General features: G+C 37.4%; 1 protein-coding gene across 1 annotated transcript in view; it reads right to left on the bottom strand.

Moving 5' to 3' along the window:
- The window catches only part of LOC131160184 (protein NARROW LEAF 1-like), a 41,397-nt gene extending 20,000 nt beyond the window's left edge, over positions 1-21,397 (bottom strand). Inside the window, exons 1-3 of the mRNA XM_058115585.1 lie at positions 21,096-21,397; positions 19,573-20,079; positions 19,039-19,182 (exon numbers count right to left, since the gene is read on the bottom strand). Of these exons, the coding sequence (XP_057971568.1) occupies positions 19,039-19,182; positions 19,573-20,067 (639 nt within the window). The 5' untranslated portion in view covers positions 20,068-20,079; positions 21,096-21,397. The remainder of the gene's footprint in view (positions 1-19,038; positions 19,183-19,572; positions 20,080-21,095) is intronic.
- Between the last annotated feature and the right edge of the window lie 227 nt (positions 21,398-21,624).

The raw sequence follows: 21,624 nt of genomic DNA, 5'->3' as shown, positions 1-21,624 counted from the left end.
TTAGTTATAGGCATGTAGTTTAGGGTGTTTTGCGCTTGAGATGTTCATCCCATGTCTTTTAATTTCTGTAGGCCTTAGTTGGCCCTAGGTTTTCATGGAGGGGTTTATAAATAGACTTGTAGCCACATTCTCCACAAGTTGAACGTGAATGAAGTATTCTTCATAGAGAATTTTTAGTTCTCTCTACTTGTTCTTGAATGAACTAAGAACTTATCAAAGGCCAAACTTTTGTGGCGTTCTCACCAAATCTAGGTTCTAGAAACAAGATTTCAAAGGGTCTAAATCATATTGACTTGATTCTTGGCATTTTTGGGTAAACTTTCAATTTGTTTGTGGGTTCAAGGGATTCCAATCTCACGGGTTCACATCACATCCCCTTGATGCCTATTCTTAATACAATCTCTTTGCTGGTAACAAAAGAAAAAAAAAAAAAAAAGTCCTAAGCTTGTAACCCAAGACTGGGACGTCATCCCCCAGTTCAGAAGAAAATACAGCTGCTTGGATATTAGGCCAGCAAAAGGCCTAGCAGCCTATCCCTAATCTCGTCCTTTGCTGGCATACAAGTCTTTACCTTTTAATTGAGTTCAGATTTGCTCTAACCTCTGACCTATAAAGCCTGGGCTTGGGCTGAGCTAACCTTGGCTGCTTAAAATACATGAACTATGTTAGCTACCAGAATTGTTCTACACAAAAACCTTTTTCAGAATTTCATTGATGAACTTCCCATGATATCATCTCTACTTAAATGGCATTAGAGCAAGCAATATAATGAAAAATCAAATAGTTGGCTTTGGTTCATCAAGTGTGACTTCCTGCATTACATAATTTTTAGGAAAATGCAATGAATAATGATGCTATGTATGAATACAAGTTGTTGGGGTTGTGGCTCATATTTTGAGCAAAAGCACATGCACCGGAGAAAGCTACATAAAGCAAGGAGCAAGAGCATGAGAGGAGGCTGTAGGCAGGAGGATAACCGTCGACAGTTTGGGCTCGAACCGTCGACAGTTTTAGGCAGAATGTAGAGGTGTTTCTTTCTGCTCCAAACCGTCGACGGTTTCAATGGGCGCAAGTTACGTATTTTCAAATCGGAGGTCAATAGATTGGGCTAATCGGAGGAATTTCCTCTAGGGATTGCTACAGGGATTGATTAGATAGGATCTAAGGTTCCAGTACATTTAGGGTTCGCATATATTCAATGTTTTGTAACCCTATTGTAAGCTTTGACATTCTTCATAGTGGAAACGAAGTTGTTGCTCCCGTGGACGTAGGCAAATTGCCGAACCACGTAAATCTTGTGTTTTGTGATTGTGTTTTCATTCTTCTCATTACTGAGTGTTTGCTTCTTAAGTATATTTCATCATTGAGTGATTGCATTGTTGGTTGTTGATTTGTTTGTATGTGATTGTGTGCTTCCGCTACGCATTTGGTGACGTACTAGAACAACAAGTGGCATCAGAGCAATTGGTTCAACAATGGCTGGGGTCTCTTCGATGAAGTTCGATGTGAACAAGTTTGATAGAACTAGTAATTTTAGGCTTTGGCAACAGAGAGTGAAAGACTTGCTAGTGCAGCAAAGGATGGTGAAGGTGTTATACGGAAAGAAGTCGAACGACATAAACGATGTAAGTTGGAAGGAGCTTGAAGCGAAGGTTGTATCCACTATTTGGCATTGTTTGGCCGATGACATGATGTACAACGTCATGGATGAGGAATCGCCGGCTACAATTTGGTTGAAGCTTGAAAGCCGGTACATGTCCAAGTCGCTTACAAACAAGTTGTAACTTAAGCAAAAGCTTTATTGGCTTAAGATGGCGGAGGGTTCAGACCTGACTCAATACATCAACACTTCCAATTAGATCATTAGTGATCTGAAGTGCGTTAATGTGAAGTTCGAGGAAGAGGGATAAAGCATTGATGCTACTAAATTCCCTACCGACATCTCCTACATACAAAAACCTGGTTATGACGATGACTTGGGGAAAAGAAACCCTAGAGTTGGAGAACATCACAAGTGCATTGCTGGGGATCCACCAAAGGAAGAAGGCAAGCGATGAGGGTTCACATGCTGAAGGGCTCATGGCAAAGAGAAATCAAGATCGTGGGAGGAGCGGTTTCCGGGATAAATCGAGCAACCATAGGGTTCGGTCCAAGTCCAGGAAGAAGAAGGACATGCAGTGTTTTAAGTGCGGTAAAAGAAGGCACATAAAATTTGAGTGTCCAGAAAGGAGCAAGTTGCTGAAAGCAAAGAAGGTTCGTCAACAACGGCGAATGTAGTAGAAGAAGGGGACTTTGGGAGCAGTGACGGTGATATGCTCTCGGTTTCATCGGGGTCAGATGAGTTTGCAGATTTTTGGATCATGGACTCAATGTGTCCTTATTATCATATGACACCCAACAAGGACTGGTTCACTACGTACGGATTGGTTAGTTCTAGTTCTGTTCTGATGGGGAACGATGCTACAAGCAAAGTAATCGAAATGAGGAATATCAAAATCAGGATGTACAATAGTGTGGTGAGGATGTTGCGTGATGTGAGGCACATACGACTTGAGGAAGAATCTGATTTCGTTAGGCACCTTGGATTGTAACAGGTTCAGTTACAAGTCCGAAAGTGGGGTAATGAAGGTGAGCAAAGGAGTTTTGACTGTGATAAAGGGGAAGAGAGTGTCAGGTACTATATATACACTGCTGGGTACCACGGTTGTAAGTGGAGCTGCAGCCGTAGAGTCTGAGTCTGAAAGTACTATTTTGTGGCATATGCATTTAGGGCATATGAGTGAGCATGGAATGAAGGAACTTCACAAGAGAAATCTTCTAAAGGGGGTAAAATCATGTAAGCTGGAGTTCTGCAAGTACTGTGTGCTTGGGAAGCAGAATCGGGTTCAATTCATGACAGCCACGCACAAGACGGAGGGAGTACTGGTCCCTAGACTACATTCATTCAGATGTTTAGGAACCAGTAAGAGTGACATCACAAGGGGGACATGTGTATTTCATGAGTTTTATCGACGACTACTCATGAAAGGTCTAGGTTCACTTCATGCATCACAAGTCGGAGACGTTTGCCAAGTTTAAACTGTGGAAAGCTGAGGTGGAAAACCAAACCGAGAGAAAGATCAAGTTCCTTAGGACAGACAATGGAATTGAGTACACAAACTCGGGTTTTAGAGAGTTCTGCAAGTAGCATGGCATAAGGAGGCATTTTACTGTACGCCGGACACCGCAGCAAAATGGTGTGGCGAAGAGGATGAGCCGAACCCTAGCTGAAAGGGCTCGGTGCCTCAAGTTGCATGCTGGGCTCGCCATAAATTTCTGGGCCGAGTCGGTTAGTATGACTTGTTTCTTGGTAAACAGATCATCAAGGGAATCACAGAATGGGAAAGTTACTGAGGAGGTGTGGATAGTTAATGAGGTAGGGTACTCTGGATTTAGAGTATTTGGGTGTCCAGCCTATGCGCACATTCCTGGTGAGGAGAGATCTAAAATCTTGAGGCGAAGTTTAGACAGTGCATCTTTCTGGGATATCAGAAAGGCGTGAAAGAGTTCAAGTTGTGGGATCTAATGGCAAACAAGGTGGTGATCAGTAGGGACGTGGCTTTTGAAGAGAAAACCATGTTGCGGCGTGCTTGAAAAGAAACAGAGAAACAGGTGCCAAAAAATCGCAGCAGCAACGAGCATGCGATTCAGGTGAAGTTAGAGATTCAAGGCAAATATGCATGGAGTCCTAGCCTGAGAGATCAGCTAGCGGTGCAGGTGGAGTCAGAAACTCAGGGTGGAGATGACACAAGAAGATATAACTCGAATGACCAGCGGCCACGGCCGCCGTAGCATAGTTGTAGAAAGACCCAGACGCATTGTCAAGCCACCCCCCAGGTACGGTTTTGACGATCTAATGTCTTATGCACTTATCATCAGCAGCGGGGATCCTACTACCTTTTAAGAGGACGTACATAACCAGGAGAAGAGTAGACGGATAGGTGCTATAGTGGAGATGAAATCATTGCATAAAAACCAAACGTGGGACTTGATGGAGCTTCCAGCTAGGAAGCGAGCGATTGGATGCAAGTGGGTATACAAGAAGAAGGAAATAGTTTCAGAAAGGGACAAAGAGAAGTACAAGGCTCGCTTGGTAGCAAAGGGATACTTGTAAAGGAAGGGAGTAGATTATGATGAAATCTTCTCCCTTGTGGTCAGGCACACTTCCATCAGGGTAGTGTTAGGACTGGTGGCGCAACATGATATGCATCTCGAGCAGATGGACGTAAAGACGACATTCCTCAATGGTGGTGATCTAGAGGAGCTGGTTTACATGACATAGCCAGAGAAGGGTTTAGCCAACCTAAACAGGAGCACTTAGTCTGCAAATTGAAGAAGTCACTATAAGGACTAAAGCAACTCTGAGGCAGTGGTACAAGAAGTTTGACGCTTATATGACCCATATCGGCTACAGGAGGTGTAAGTATGATTACTGCGTCTATGTGAGGAAACTCGGGGACGGATCTCTTGTATTTCTGTTACTGCATGTTGACGATATGCTGATTGCAGCGCTGCTAAAGACATGACCGAGGTGAATCGGTTGAAGACTTTGTTGGGAAAGGAGTTCGACATGAAAGACTTGGGTGCAGTCAAGAGGATACTTGACATGGAGATTCGCAGGGACCAAGCTGCAGGGAGAACTATGGTTATCTTAGAACAACTATGTAGAGAAGGTGTTGGAGAGGTTTAGCATGACTAATGCTAAGTCGGTAAGCACACCTTTGGCGAGTGTGGGGTTTCTGATATATGTCATGGTGTGCACGAGGCCGAATCTGGCACATGCTGTCAGCATGGTGAGCAAGTTCTTCTCGAATCCAGGTCGACAACATTGGGATGTTGTGAAATGAATTCTCAGGTACTTGAGGGGTACGACTAGATATGACATAATGTTTAGTGCTCAACATAGTGATTCGTCAGTAGTAGAGTACGTGGATGCTGATTACACAAGAGACCTAGATGATAGGAGGTCTACCACAAGATACGTATTTACCCTTGTGGGAGGACCTATTTGTTGGAGGTCTATGTTGCAATCGCTCGTGGCTTTGTTTACTACTAAGTTGGAGTACATGGCAATGGTTGAGGCTACCAAGGAAGCGTTGTGGCTAACAAGGTTGGTCAGAGAGCTAGATGTCCAACAAGGTGGAGTTCGGCTGCAATGTGATAGTCAGAGTGTCATCTACTTGGCGAAAAATTAGGTATACCATGCAAGGACAAAGCACATTGATGTGCGGTATCACAGGGTCAGGGAATTGATTGCTTCAATGGAACTTCTCATAAGGTTCATACGCCTAACAATGCAGCTAATATGCTGACGAAGCCGGTCGCAACGGACAAGTTCAAGATCAACATCTCCAAGTACTAGACGGGAGACGGAACCAATCTATTGTCCCGGGTGGAGCAACAGTTATGCTTTCAGATTTCCTAAGTGGTGAATATTCACTAAGGTGGAGATTGTTGGGGATGTGACTCATATTATGAGCGGAAGCACATGCACGAGAGAAAACTACGTAAAGTAAGGAGATTGCTACAGGGATTGATTAGATAGGATCTAAGGTTCCTGTACGTTTAGGGTTTGCATATATTCAATGTTTTGTAACCCTATTGTAAGCTTTGACATTCTTCATTGTGGAAGTGAAGTTGCTGCTCCAATAGACGTAGGCCAATTGCCAAACCACGTAAATCTAATGTTTTGTGATTGTGTTTTCATTCTTCTCATTACTGAGTGTTTTCTTCTTGAGTATATTTCATCATTGAGTGATTGCATTGGTGGTTGTTGATTCGTTTGTGTGCGATTGTGTGTTTCTGCTGCGCATCTGGTAACGAACTAGAACAACACAAGCCATAAAGATATCCCACTTAGAGACCCAAGAAACCATACGATCCAGCTGGGTCAATGAATTGAGATTACCAGTCATAATAACAGATTTGACAGTAATATCTACAATCAAGACATGTGTCCCCTCTATTATTGGTGTCCATTTTCTTCTAAGAGGAATGACATTGAGCATACTTATTTATATTCAGGTTTTAAAAACTGGTTTTCATTAGAAAAAAATATCTTGTCCAATTCACCAACAACAATAAAATTTGAAGATAGGCCATGTAAATCTGGAAATTAAACTAAATTCTCTGCCATGGAAGTTTAACACTATGGCTAACATATTCTCATCGGGAGAGTTTTAAGACCAATAGGTAAACCAGGGACATCATAACTTTTGGAATTCAATTAAATAATAAGATCAAGGAGTGAAAAAAAAATGCCACTAGTGATATTAAAAAATTTAGCAAAGCTTAAGCATTATATGTTATTAAAGTTCTCACTAAGTTTTTATGATAAAATTAATTCTTGATAGACTTTTGAGGACTTCTATGAACCATTGTAGGTTTGACAAACAATTTATTAGCAGAAATTTCAAATAATTTTAAGCCTACAAATCAAATATTAGTTTACATGCAAAAGTCCATTCATCATGTTCTTAGTGTCTTTACATATACTGGAAGATTTGTTATAGAATCAATAATCAGAGAAAGTCCATAATATTTATTTCCCAAGATCTAAAAGTCTCAAACAAAAATTAATTTTAATTCTTGATAGACTTTTTAATGACTTCTGTGAACCATTGTAGGCATGACAAACAATTTATTGGCACAAATTTCAAGTATTTTTAAGGCTGCAGATCAAATATTAATTTACCTGTAAAAATTCTTTCATGACTTTCTTAGTGTCTTTACATGCACTGGAAGATTTTTAATGGAATTAAGCATCAGAAAAAGTCCATAATATTTATTCCTAAGGTCAAAATGTACAACAAACAACAACAACAACAATAACGAGTCTTAAGTCCTACTAAGTAGGGACGACCATATGAATCCTTTTCCACCAATCCACTCAATCCAGGGCATTTTTTTCAGCTACCCAAGAGCTATTAAATCTTTTTTCACCATCCCATTCCAAGTCATCTTCGGTCTGCCCCTGCTCCCTCTTCTAGTGTCATAGTAATTTGCACTCCCCTTGCTGGTGCATTACTTGGTCTATGTCTTAGGTGCCCAAACCATTTAAGTCATCGCTCTCTTATCTTCTATTGCTATGCCTAACTTACTGCAGACATATTTGTTCCTTAATTTATCCTTTAATGTTACACCACTCATCCACCCTATCATGCAAATTTTAGCCACTTTTACTTTTTTTGAACATATTGTTTCTTAGCTGTACAACATTCTAATGCAAATAGAATAGTTGGTGTTATAGTCCTCCTATAAAACTGTAATTTTAATTTTAGTGGTATTTTGTGATTGCACATCACACCAAAAGCACTCCTCCATTTTGCCTAGTCTGCTTTACTTCTATGTACTACATCCTCATCAATTTCTCCCCTTTCTTGCATAATAGATCCAAGATATCAAAATCTATTAGTGTTATTGAGTTTTTAATCATCAAGTTCAATCTTAACTTCAATATTATTCCTTACATGGCTGAAATTGCATTTCATACATTCTATCTTGTTTCTACTTATCCTAAAGCCTTCAGACTAACACTGTTCTCTAACGTTCTACTTTAGATTCTACCTCACTCTTATTTTCAATAATAAAAAACAATATCATCTGCAAACTACATATACCATGGGAGAGTCTTGGATATTCCTTTGTAAGCTCATCAATTACTAAAGCGAACAAATAAGGGCTTAAGTGGAACCTTGATGCACGCCTATTGTGGCTGGAAATTCTCTATACTCTCCTCCCATAGTCCTAATGTTAATCATTACTCTATCATATATATCCTAAATAACATCATTATATCTACTACATACTTCCTTCTTTTCTAAAACCCACCAAAGAACTTTCCTAGATATTTTTTCATATGCTTTCTCGAGGTTAATAAAAACCATATGCAAGTCCCGCTTTTTTTTCCTAAAGTTCTCCATTAATCTCCTTAGTAAATAGATAACTTCTGTTGTTGATTTCTCAGGCATAAAACCAAATTGATTCTTTAAGACCTTCATTTCTATTCTTATTCTTTCATCAATTACTCTTTCGCACACCTTCATCGTATGACTCATAAGTTTAATATGGTGATAGTTATTTTGAATATCCCCTTTGTTTTTGTATGTTTATATTAATATGTTTTTTCTCCATTCATTTGGCATTTTCTTGGTTTTATAATAGTGTTAAATAGATTAGTTAATCGTATAATTCCTATATCTTCTAGATATTTCCAAACTTCAATGTCGTCCGGTCCTATGTGTTGACATTTTGAGTTCGATCCCTATTTTGATAATGACAAATTGTAAGAATCTCATTTGTGCGTTTAGTCTTTGAACATATTTACTAATTCAGAAAGCACAAATGGTCATTGCAATATGGAAGCCATTAGGATCTTAAAGCTCACATCATTTACCTTTTTACATGGCAAATTGAAGAGCAAAAGATTGAAGACTTTCATTTTTCAGTTTTATTGTATTTAGTTTGAATTGTAAATGCATGCCTTACATGATCTGATTGGAAAGCTCAATAACAACCATAGATTAACCCTAGGAAATCAATTTTTCACGGAAAACCTTTGGCTTAAAAAGTTATAATTTACACAAAAGATTTAAAGTTATTTTGAAGTAAATTGAAGGCTTACTAGGCTAAAAAACAGGGGATTTGTCGACTAATCAATCTAGTAGCCTTAATGAAAATCTGCTCAAGTCAATCGTCGACGAATGGGATAGACTCGTCAACGAATGGTCTTTGGGTCGTCGACGAATTTTTCCAGTAGCTTAATCGAGTTTTCAGCCCGAGTGACTCGTCAACGATTGCAGGTCACACATCGACGATTAAGTACCACTCGTCGACGATTCGTATGGCAGAACTGACGCAAACGGCTAGTTTTCAAATGAAATCATTTTTAAACAAGCCAAATTGTCATATAATAGCTACTTGGGGTTTTTTCCTATAAATACTAAGCTCAAAACCTTTAAAATGATTTTTGCTAATCTCATATCATATTATTACATTGTTGGGCATTTTTCTCATCTTCTCAAATCAAAGAAGCATTTTTACTCTCTCTCTTCATTGCAAAAATCTTCGTGAGAGCAAATCTCTCCTACTTTTTTTGGAAAATATTTTTGGAGAAACCATTTGTTGCTAGTGAATCTTTGAGCATTTTTATTGCAAGATTCAAGAGCTCATTTAATTTCTTCATTGCAAAAATTATTTTGAGAGCAAAACCCTGGCTTCTCCTACACTCAATTTTTGAAAATCATTTTTGGAGAAATCGTTTGGTGGTCTTAGATCTTTGAAGCATTTATTGTGCATTTATTTTTTACACCAAAGATCAACTACTCTCATTAACTCTCATTTATTTCAAAAATATCTTTGAGAGAAACACTTAAACTCCATTGAGCCTTCAATCTTATCTTGTGAGAGTGTTAGATTTTCATTGTACAAGTTAGCTTATTGAAGAAGCATTTTCTTGTACACCAAAATATTTTTATCTCATTTGTATTTTTGCGGTTCGGGTATAGAATTGTGCCAAGCGTGGGATATCGCTTGGAGAGGTTGCTCCGCCTAGAGGGAGTGGTGTAACGGGAAGCTCTCCGCCCGAGTGAAGGAGTGTGTATAAGGTGGCTCCGCCTTGTTAAGGAGTGTTTATAGTGGAATCCTCAAGCGAGTTTTCTTGAGGCGAGGACGTAGGCGGGGATAGCTGAACCTCGTAAAAATCTCATGTTTGCATTCTCTTTTCCTTCTCTCATTTACATTTCCGCACTTGTATGTTTACATTTATTATGTGGTAATCATTGTGTATGCTTGAGGTATATTGTTGTGATTGGTTGAGAAACCCTGAGATAGAAATATTGTTTATGCTTAAATATTTATAGTTTTGTGGTCATTTGATTAAGTATAAACTTGAGAGTGGTTGTGTTTTAAACTTAGGGAAAAAGTGACCTAGAATTTTTAAATATCCAATTCATCCCCCCTCTTGGGACCATAACTCACAATTGGTATCAGAGCCTTGTCGCAAAAGACTTAAACGTTTTTGTTAAAATCGCATGACTCATCTTGGTGTATCCCCTTTTGGTGAGGGACAATCGTCCACACGCCCTCCAATCTTTTGTGGTATTAACTACACCCTTTTGGAAACAGAGGATGAGAATTTTTCTTCAAAACTTAGATTGAAAAGTGTGGAGAGTTGTCTCCAAGAGAAATTATGTACCTGTAACAACTGTTGAAGGAAAGAGTGTTCCTAAGGCTGACGATGATTTTACTGATGATGATATGAAATTAGTTCAAGTAAACGCTAGTGCCATGAATGCAAATGAATTTAATAGAATCATGGCATGTAAAACTGCTAAAGAGATTTGGGATAAACAAAAAATAACATATGAGGGAACTAAGGATGTGAAGGATAGTCGTATAGATATGCTTACTAGTGAATATGAGGCTTTCAGAATGACTTCTAGTGAATCCATACAATCCATGTACACTAGATTCACACACATTACTAACTCTTTACATACTCTTGGAAAAACATATCCTACTTCTGAAATGATCAGGAAGGTACTCCGAGGATTGCCTCCAATTTGGAAGCCAAAAGCAACAGTCATAGCTGAAGGGAGAGATTTGAAAGCGATGATGCTAGACGAGCTCATTGGATTCCTCATCACATACAAAATGGCGATCAACGAGAGGTTAAACAAGTAAAGCAGAACAAAGAAAATTACAGCTCTCAAAGCTTCAGCAAGTAGCTCCTGTGAGGATAGTAATCAGGACTCCGACGAGGACATAACATTGCTGACCAAAAAGTTCAGCAAGTTCTTTAAAAAGAACGGGAGATCAGCTAGAAAGTATCGGGGCTCGCAAATAGAAAGAGGAGAGTCGAGCAAGAGAAAATAAAAGTCAGACCCTCCGACGTGCTACAATTGCAAAGAAGTTGGCCACATCAAGCCGGAGTGCCCATTACTCAATAAGGACTCCAAAAAGAAAAAGAAGGCCGTGAAAGCTACCTCTTGGGACAAACATAGTTCCAGCAGTTCCGACAACGATTCCAGCGACAATGAAGTTGCTAACTTGTGCCTAATGGTACACAGCGATCATGAGGTACAAACATCTTGTTCTTTATCTTCATATTATTCTAGTGATGATTTTGATAATGACAGCATGCCATCATATGAAGAATTGAAACAGGAGTATCTTAGAGTTCTTAAGGTGCTTGAGAAAATTTCTAAAAAGAACACTGATTTGAAAAATAAAAATAAAGAATTGTCGAAGTTTTTAGAAAATCTAAAAGAGTCTTGTGCTACTTTGATAAAAGAAAAGGATTTGAAAATTGTAGAGCTGGAAAGAAAACTAGAAGATGACTCTAAAATTATTTACAAATTCACAGAAGGAAAAAACAATTTTGAAAAACTCTTTGGTGCTCAAAGAGAATCTTTAGACAATGAAAGACTTGGTTTTAATGGAAAAGAAAATATGAAACAAAACATGGGCTATTTCATAAGGGAATCAAAATCTTATATTCCCTCTAAAGATTCCTATATGCATACCACATGTTTTAAATGAAAGAAGATAGACCACATTAAATTTGATTGTCCTTTCAAAAATAAGGGCACTAAATTTAAGATGGTTTGGAGAGTTAAGGGAGAATTAGGTACTAACCCCAAAGGACCCAAGAAAATTTGGGTACCAAAAGTAGTCACTTATGTCTTCCTTGCATGTATGCTTCTAGACGTCCTCCTCTGAGGATAAATGGTACATGGACAGTGGATGCTCGATGCACATGACGGGTGATAAAGCTAAGTTTGCATCCATTACGCCAAAAGATGGAAAAATACGTCACCTTTGAAGATAATGCCAAAGGAAAAATCATAGGAGTCAGGAAGGTCGGTAAGGAACCTTCTCTCATCATTGATAATGTTTTGCTTGTGGAAGGTCTAAAGCATAATTTGTTAAGTATCAGTCAATTATGTGATAAAGGGTATAGGGTTTCTTTTGAAAATGATTAATGCATTGTTGAAAATTCATCAGATCATAAAATACTTTTTACTGCTGATCGTCATGAAAATGTTTACACAATTAACTTTGACAACTTAGCCTCACAAGACGTAAAACGTTTTTCTACAATTAATGAGGCTAGTTTGCTTTGGCATAGGAGATTAGGACATGCTAATATGGACTTGCTTTCAAAACTAGTAAAAGGAGAATTAGTTAAAGGCTTACCTAAGACATGATCTGTAAGAGATAAAATTTGTGATGCATGTCAACTCGGTAAACAAACCAAATCAAGCTTTAAAAAGAAGAAAGTCGTCTCCACTAGTAGGCCACTCCAGATAGAGGTAGAGAGTTTAAAAATAAGGATATGGAGAACTTTTGTGATTTGCATGGTATATCTCACAACTTTTCTGCACCTAGGGTTCCACAACAAAATGGAGTAGTTGAGAGAGCATGGATCCTTAAAGGAAATGGGTAGGTCTATGCTAAATGAACACAACCTTCCCAAATACTTCTGGGTCGAAGCTGTGAGTATAGCTTGCTATGTCATGAATAGAGTATTAGTTAGGCCCACTCTCAACAAAACCCCATATGAATTGTGGAATGGTCATAGGCCAAATATTTCCTACTTCCATGTCTTTGGCTGTAAATATTTTGTTCTAAGAGATATGGATAACCTAGGGAAATTTGATGAAAAATCGAATGAAGGAATATTTCTAGGATATGTCTTGGATAGTAAAGCCTATAGAGTATTTAACAGAAGAACCTTAACTGTTGCAGAATCATTCCATGTAGTATTTAATGAGTCCAATCCCTTTTCCAAAAAGGCTGATGAAGATGATCTAAAGATAAGAAAGGGGTTAGAAAACATGTCCATTGAAAATAATGCTGAAAAGAGCACTGAAATTAAAGAAACATCTATTGAGGATAATCAGATAGAAAGTGAGGTTCGAGAATTGCCTAAGGATAGGAAATTTGTGAGAAATCGTCCTAAGGATCAAATCATAGGTGAACCCTCACATGAAGTAGCCACTCGTTCATCATTGAGAAACATGTGTGGTCACATGGCATTCTTATCTCAGGAAGAGCCTAAAAATATAAATGAGGCAATAGAGGATGAATCATGGGTGATGTCTATGCAAGAAGAGCTAAACCAGTTTGAAAGAAACAAAGTCTGGACGACCTTGGTTCCCAAACCAAATGATCATACTATCATTGGAACCAAATGGGTCTATAGGAACAAAAAAGATGAAAATGGGATTGTAGTTAGAAACAAAGCTAGATTAGTAGCCCAAGGGTACAACTAGGAGGAAAGAATAGACTTGAGGAAACACATGCTCCTGTGGCTAGAATGGAAGTCATTCGCATGTTATTAGCTTATGTATCTTTTAAGGACTTTAAATTATATCAAATGGATGTTAAAAGTGCATTCCTAAATGGCTATATAAATGAGGAAATGTATGTCGAGCAACCTCCAAGCTTTGAAAACCACAAATCTCCAAATTATGTGTTTAAACTTTCAAAAACCTTATATGGTCTAAAGCAAGCTCCTAGAGCTTGGTATGAAAGGCATAATGGTTTTCTCCTTAATCAGGGATTCACTAGAGGAAAAATTGACACAACTCTCTTCGTAAAAACTACAAATGAAAACATGCTCTTAGTTCAAATATATGTAGATGATATCGTCTTTGGAGCAACTAACGAAGAGATGTGCAATGAGTTTGCCAAATGCATGCAAAACGAATTTGAAATGAGCATGAGGAGAGAACTCACATTCTTTCTAGGATTTTAGATAAAACAAGCTAAACATGGAACATTTATCTGCCAATCAAAATACGTAAAAGACCTGCTCAAGAATTTCAATATGGAAGACAGCAAAATTCTAGGGACACCTATGAGTACTTCCACTAAATTAGATAAATATGAGCAAGGTATACTGGTAGATGTTAAATTCTGCCGAGGTATGATTGGTAGTCAGCTATACCAGACTGTTAGCAGACCAGACATCATGTTTAGTGTATGTATGTGTGCTAGATTTCAAGCTGCACCAAAAGAGTCACACCTACTAGCAATTAAGAGGATACTTATATACCTCATCAGGACCATTGATTTAGGATTATGGTACTCTAAGTATACCTCATTTGAGATTGTCAGCTACTCCTATGCAGACTTTGCCAGTAGCAAAGTTGATCGGAAGAGCACGAGTGGTACGTGTCATTTCTTAGGACAATCTCTAGCTTCATGGTTCTCTAAGAAATAGAACTCAATTGCACTATCCACAACCGAGGCAGAGTGTATAGCCGCTAGAAGTTGTTGTGCTCAAACTCTTTACATGAAACAACAACTTATGGACTACAAATTGCAACATGACACTGTTCCCATAAAATGTGATAACACTAGTGCAATAAACATATCTAGGAACCCCATTTCACACTCACGAAGACACCAATTTCATTTGTGATCACGTGCTAAAAGGGGACGTGGTACTTGAGTTTGTGTGCACTGATGAACAATAGGTCGATATATTCACGAAACCACTTCAAGAGAACAAATTTATCCAAATTAGACTTGAATTAGGCTTATTGCACGCTATGGAAGTTGCCTAGAATTACTTGAATAATCATTGAAGGAATTAGGTCTATCCCGTGGTAATGAGTAGAGTGCATAACTGAGGGGAAGCAACTCCCTTTGTAATTTCATGGATGTGTAAATTAAATTCACTCCAATCTTATCTGCTTTATGCTTATATGTTTTTGTGAGAACAACACTGCAGCTTACTATCCATATTGTACTGAATATTTAAATTTAAATTGATGGATGGTTAATATATCTTGATTATAGCATGCACTGTTATTGGCAATACTAAACTGATTGGATACCATCTGCATGGTTGATGCAAAATGCATGTTGTAGAAAAATTTAGGATACTTGCATGCTACTTTGAATTGAACGCCATCTACATGGCTGATGCAGACCTTGTGAACGCATACTGATAGTTGACTAGGGTATTCCATGTTAAATTGAATGATCAAATACAGACTTACATGCTAACTAGTTGACTGAAATTCTGATTACATAAGACTTCTTTAAATTCAAAATTTTCTAACAGGTCTTATGTAGTATCAAAGTAATGACTATATTCAACACATTGTTTTCATCTTAAATGGCCACTTATACTGTTTTGTGTACAAATTTGCCAATTTTTTTTTAAAACAGCAATAAGACTGCTATCTATGCCCATTTTTGTCAAAAAGGGGGAGCCTTTCTTCTTAAGCAAAGGCATTCCTTCATGCTTAGCTTAGCCCTTTTGCTTATGACAAAAAAGGGAGAAGGTTTTTGGAGCAAAATTATTTTAACTTATCTATAGCTTGTATCCTCCTGTCTTGATCTTGAGAAGGCAAAACAAAAAGTAATCATAAGGGCACAGAACAGGTAGCAGCGGCAGTAGTTTTTGAAATTAATGAGAGGCTGCGTAGACACTATGGGTACTCATTGCATCAATATAAAATAAGAAAATAACAGCGGTCTTCGTAGTAGCCTCCTGCCTTTTGTTACTCACAATTGGTATCAAAAATATATGTCTGAGTTACATTGTCAAAACTAAGTGCATATTGAATTGCAATGTCTTCTTTCTTAGATATGTCTGAACTATACTGTAAATTTTTAAATTATGCATTTTGTAAAGGGGAGCCTTGTCAGGCTTACCTTACTTTGCTCTCGTATTTGTCATCATCAAAAAGGGAGAGATTGTTAACTTTTTGAGTCCGATCCTTGTTTTAATAATGACAAATCGTAAGAATCTCATTTGTGCGTTTAGTCTTTGAACATATTTACTAATTCAGAAAGCACAAATGGTCATTGTAATATAGAAGCCATGAGGATCTTAAAGCTCACATCACTCACCTTTTTACATGGCAAATTGAAGAGCAAAAGATTGAAGACTTTCATTTTTCAGTTGTATTGTATTTAGTTTGAATGCATGTCTTACATGATCTGATTGGAAAGCTCAATAATGACCATAGATTGACCTTAGGAAATCAATTCTTCATGGAAAACCTTTGGCTTAAAAAGTTATAACTTACACGAAAGGTTTAAAGTGATTTTGAAGTAAATTGAAGGCTTACTAGGCTGAAAAACAGGGGATTCATCGACTAATCAATCCAGTAGCCTTAATGAAAATTTGCCCAGGTCAATCATAGACGAATGGGATAGACTCATCGACGAATGAGGCTGACTCGTCGACGAATAGTCTTTGGGTCGTCGATAGATTTTTCCAGTAGCTTAATCGAGTTTTCAGCCCAGGTGACTTGTCGACGAAACAGGGTGACTCGTCGACGATTAAGTGCCACTCGTCGACAATTCGTATCGCAAAACTGACGCAAATGGCTAGAAAACGGCTAGTTTTCAAATGAAATCATTTTTAAATAAGTCAAACGGTCATATAACAGCTACTTGGGGTCTTTGCCTATAAATACTAAGCCTAAAACCTTTTAAATGACTTGCTAATCTCATATCATATTATTACATTGTTGGGCATTTTTCTCATCTTCTCAAATCAAAGAAGCATTTTTACTCTCACTCTCCTTATTGCAAAAATCTTCGTGAGAGCAAATCTCTAGCTTCTCCTACTTTTCTAGGAAAATATTTTTGGAGAAACCATTTGTTACTAGTGAATCTTTGAGCATTTCTATTGCAAGATTCAAGAGCTCATTTAATCACTTCATTGCAAAAATTATTTTGAGAGCAAAACCCTGGCTTCTTACACTCAATTTTTGAAAATCATTTTTAGAGAAATCATTTGGTGGTCATAGATCTTTGAAGCATTTATTGTGCATTTATTTTTTACACCAAAGATCAACTACTCTCATTAACACTCATTTATTTCAAAAATATCTTTGAGAGAAACACTTAAACTCCATTGAGATTCAATCTTATCTTGTGAGAGTGTATTAGATTTTCATTGCACAAACTAACTTATTGAAGAAGCATTTTCTTGTACACCAAAATATTTTTATCTCATTTGTATATTTGCGGTTCGGGTATAAAACCACGTGCCGAGCGTGGGGTATCGCTTGGAGAGGTTGCTCCGCCTAGAAGGAGTGGCATAATGGGAGGCTCCGCCTGAGTGAAGGAGTGTGTATAAGGTTGCTCCGCCTTGTTAAGGAGTGTTAACAGTGGAATCCTCAAGCGGATTGTTTTGAGACGAGGACATAGACAAGAATAGCTGAACCTCGTAAAAATCTCGTGTTTGCATTCTCTTTTCCTTCTCTCATTTACATTTCCGCACTTGTATGTTTACATTTATTATGTGGTAATCATTGTGTATGCTTGAGATATATTGTTGTGATTGGTTGAGAAACCCTGAGATAGAAATAGTGTATATGCTTAAATATTTATAGTTTTATGGTTATTTGATTAAGCATATAAACTTCAGAGTGGTTGTGTTTTAAACTTACGGAAAAAGTGACCTAGAATTTTTAAATATCCAATTCACCCCCCCTCTTGGGATTACGCCTATGACTCACACTATGCATTTCCTACTTTTCAAATTTTTCAAGCCATCTTAACTTCAATGACCCTAATCCTGCGAATAAATCTCATATTCCTAAGATCTAAACTTCTTAAAGAAAAATGATTTTTTGCATAATAAACTATAACACTAAATAGAAAGCATTTGGTGAATGTAAAAATAAAAAGCACTTTGACCAATATAATGAAACTCTACACTTTGTCAATGTGTAAAGCTTGTGTTTGGGCTAAGGCAATCACCAAGGTGTATGCCATGCCTCATGGTTCTAAAAACAGATGGCAGATAGCATAACGGTAATGGTCCTAGTGTAACACTCTCAGCCATCACAGATGTTATGCAATGAGGAATGGACATCACATCCATGAATTCATTTTTTGCATTAGCGAACATGGTAACCAATAAAACATGATTAAATGACCCAACATACAAGTACTTCAAATTATTTTTAGTAAATTTTAATCAATATATATTACATGCTACAGGTAGTTATTTTGGTTTCTTTAATCGCTATTGGCAAGAAGAAGCATGTATTTGCTACTTTCCACTGCTTCATTAATTATAAATGCAACTTAAACTGAGAAAATCATAAATATAATGAAATATAAAAATAAATAAATAATTCATATTTCAAATAAGAACATAAATCTATCTATATTACAATAAATAAACCTAAAAATGATTTGTTAGAAAATTACTAATTAATATAAACCTATTTAAAATAGAATTCCTAAATTTTATCATAGAAAAAAGGAGCCAAAAAAAATGCAAAAAAAGGGATAAAAACCCTATTTTTTGTATTCACAGCCATTTTAGTATAGTTTAATGTCGTAGTGATCTTCTCGATAGTGGTCTGTAGCAGTCTGTAATGGCTGCTAAGTACCATATTTGGCCATCCCAGTCAATACAATTGCGAATAGGGGAAAGTCCAAGATCTTGCTGACAGTCTCAAAAGCCACCAAGATGGTTTTGTAATGGCCAATACAGCCCCTATGCACCAACATAACTATGCTTGCACCCAATTGGATCTGCATATCTAAAGGCATAAACCTCACTGGAGCTTTGCCTAAACCAAGGTCCTTCAATGCGCTTTCCTTCTAGGAGGCAAGCCTCTATGGATAGTCCTCGTGAGCCTTTGAAAACTATGGCTGCTACTAAAGAAAAAGCATAGCCAAAATTGAAAAAAATGCTCAGCATTTAATTTATATTCAAGTTAACTGAATGAAGGAATTTACTGTCTATGTAGGAATTCCAGAAGAATACCAAATAACTAGCACCAATAACCAGATTAGTCCACATATGCAACATGGCCTACTTGGTCAAGCCCAAGGTTGGGTTGTTCCAGTGACTCTGCTTCACCTTAACAAAATGACTGCCTCCCAACATGTTGCAGAAACAATCCACATTTATCCCTACTTAACATTTATTCCCAATTTAAATTACACCAAAATGATCCCTCATAGATAAAATTAACTCAGTGCTGTTAAAGAGGACCAATATACCTGAGAACCTGAACCAATGCAAGGATCACTGCCACGCAAGCCATCGACAAGCTCAGTGTATAATTGTTCTTTAGGAGTTGGTGCAGGTGCACCATAATATGAGAATTCCACAACATCCACATCACACCATACACCTCCTGGTCCCTGCTCAATATATTTAAAGACTTAAGAGGCATTTCAACTACCCAGGTAGAACGTGTGTCTGATAAAATATCAAAAGAATGTTGAACAAGATTTTGAAAATTTCCACACTTTGTTATGAGTTGAAGAAAATTGGAAACCCTTCACCATTCTCTTCCAAAATTTTGAATTTTTACAAAGGTTCAAAAAAGTTTCCACATTTTCAAATTAAAGTCGAGAATTCAAGTTCATTAAGAGAGTGTTGCAGACATAACATAAATATCCCAGAAGATATGTCCTCCCCACCCAGGATTAGAAAGAAAATAAAAGGGAAAATTTTGAAAATGATAGTACTGATAATGATAATCATATAAAAACCAGAAGAAAGATGAATCAATGACAACCTTTCCTCACCTCAAGAGCAGCCGGAAGACACTGGATGTGGCTAAGCCATTGCCTATGAACTTTTCGAGCAACAAAGACAAGAATAGCTGGTATGTCTGTTAACACACCCCGTCGAATCCGAAACCCAATTGCTGTGCCAAGGCTAACCCGACGCAAAATCTTGCTATGAAATGCCCTAATTGTCATCAGCTCGAGCAAGGTGGTTGCTTGCTGCCCCGATGGCAATCGTCCAAGCGTTTCTGGCAATACCCCTTTCTGAAGGTTCCCGAAGTAATTTGCCCTAACTTCAGCTGAGTCATTTAATCGACTCGAGGTAGGCCATGAGAAGTAGGCGGCGTTGCTCTCAGAAAGCTGACCGCCTGAGGCAAACGCTTGCAGTGGTGACGGACTTGATGATGGCAAATTACCATAATTACAGTAGTTCCTTTCCAAATCCAAAGCTGATTCATCTGATTGTGTGGATCCAGAGTACTGAAATGGTAAATCCAATCCGTTCCTTTCCATATTTCATCTCCCCTAGAAGAGGTTAATCTAAATCATTTAAAATATCCAAGCTATGCTCCAAATATATGTCAAGAAACTTTTTTTTTTTTTTTTCATTTTCAATCATTGCAATTTGCAACCAGAAATAACAATCGTTGGTAGAGGCTCTTGACATAAATTGAGAACCGAGAACTCTTTTCTCATTTTTCAATCATTGCACCAGAAATTATAATCGTCAGTAAGGATACGATGAATATAATAAAATGAAAACAAAAACTAAAAATAAAAGAAGAAATGTGAAGCGAGCCCATTAAACAGAATTTTTTACATCAAATTTACATTTTGAGAAAAACAAAATCAAAAGAACAAATAAACTAGAGCAGCGAAATGAGGTCAGAACTAGAACAACCCCCCACCCACAAAAGAATAAATGATGAAATATGGTACATAAACAACTGTCCAGCATTAAAAAATAATTTTTTTTAAAGGAAGAAAAATTATTTTTTTTAAATAAAAGTGGAGAACCATACCATCTCCATCAGCGAATACTCCATAAAAGACTATATCAAAATCGAAAAGCAACAGAAAATAAGGATCAAGAATAATAGCAATTCAGTGGAATGGAAAAGTATGGTGCCTTTTTTAGCCCCTTTACAAACGGAGAAACACAGGCGTATTATAATACTAGTATAAGAGGTCAGTGAAAAACGCAAGCTCGGAATATTGACTAATTTCCCAATCATTTTAATTTACAGAGCAGGAATTACTGGAATCCCCAAGCATGAAACAAAAAGGAATAACAAATTGGCATTCTGCATCTGCTTCAAAGCTCAAATACAACAGAAAATTTTTGAATTAGCAGCTAAAGGATGGAGGAAATTGAAACTTATGGTTATGGAAACTAAACCCAGAGCAGGAAATTCAGTAAAAGGAGGTGACTGAAGAGAGAGAGAGAGAGAGAGAGAGAGACCCAAATTATTATGGAATTGGGTTGTTGGGTTGTGGAGAACAAAAGAAAATCTGAAAAAGCAGAGAAAAAGAAAGCGAACCCAGAAAGCAGGAAGTGTTCAGCTCATGGAACAAGCAAAACCCAGATGAAGGGAAAGTGGGATCTTGAAAAGCCAATTCATTCAACAGCAGTGAAGGAGGTGGAGCAGCACACGCCTCGACGGAGGATTCATGAACCACTCCTCACTAGCATACGTTCATGCCCAGCCCTGCCCAGCCCTTGATTTTTCACCACACCGCCCTGTCAGATCAGATCATCAGGCAGTGGAAAATAATCTACCACCAAAAACACAGAACCACTCTTCATGGAAAACCACAAATATTTGTTTGGCTGTGATAAAGTAGTTTTTATTTTTCGTTTTTCTTGTTTTAAAAACATTAAAAAAATATTATCTTGTTTTTGAAAACTTTAGAAATAATTGTTTATTTATTTTTCAAAAATATTTTCCCTCATTTTTTTCTGAAAAAAAAAAAACCTCCAAGTTACTAGCTATCATTTAATTGCAAATTTTACAATTGTCATTTAATTATCAAAATTTATAAATATAAGTAATTTATAAAATAATTTAA

The sequence above is a fragment of the Malania oleifera genome, chromosome 7, assembly GCF_029873635.1.
Source record: "Malania oleifera isolate guangnan ecotype guangnan chromosome 7, ASM2987363v1, whole genome shotgun sequence".
In the NCBI taxonomy this organism is placed as follows: Eukaryota; Viridiplantae; Streptophyta; class Magnoliopsida; order Santalales; family Ximeniaceae; genus Malania; species Malania oleifera.
This window is presented reverse-complemented; position numbering and strand designations above follow the sequence as displayed.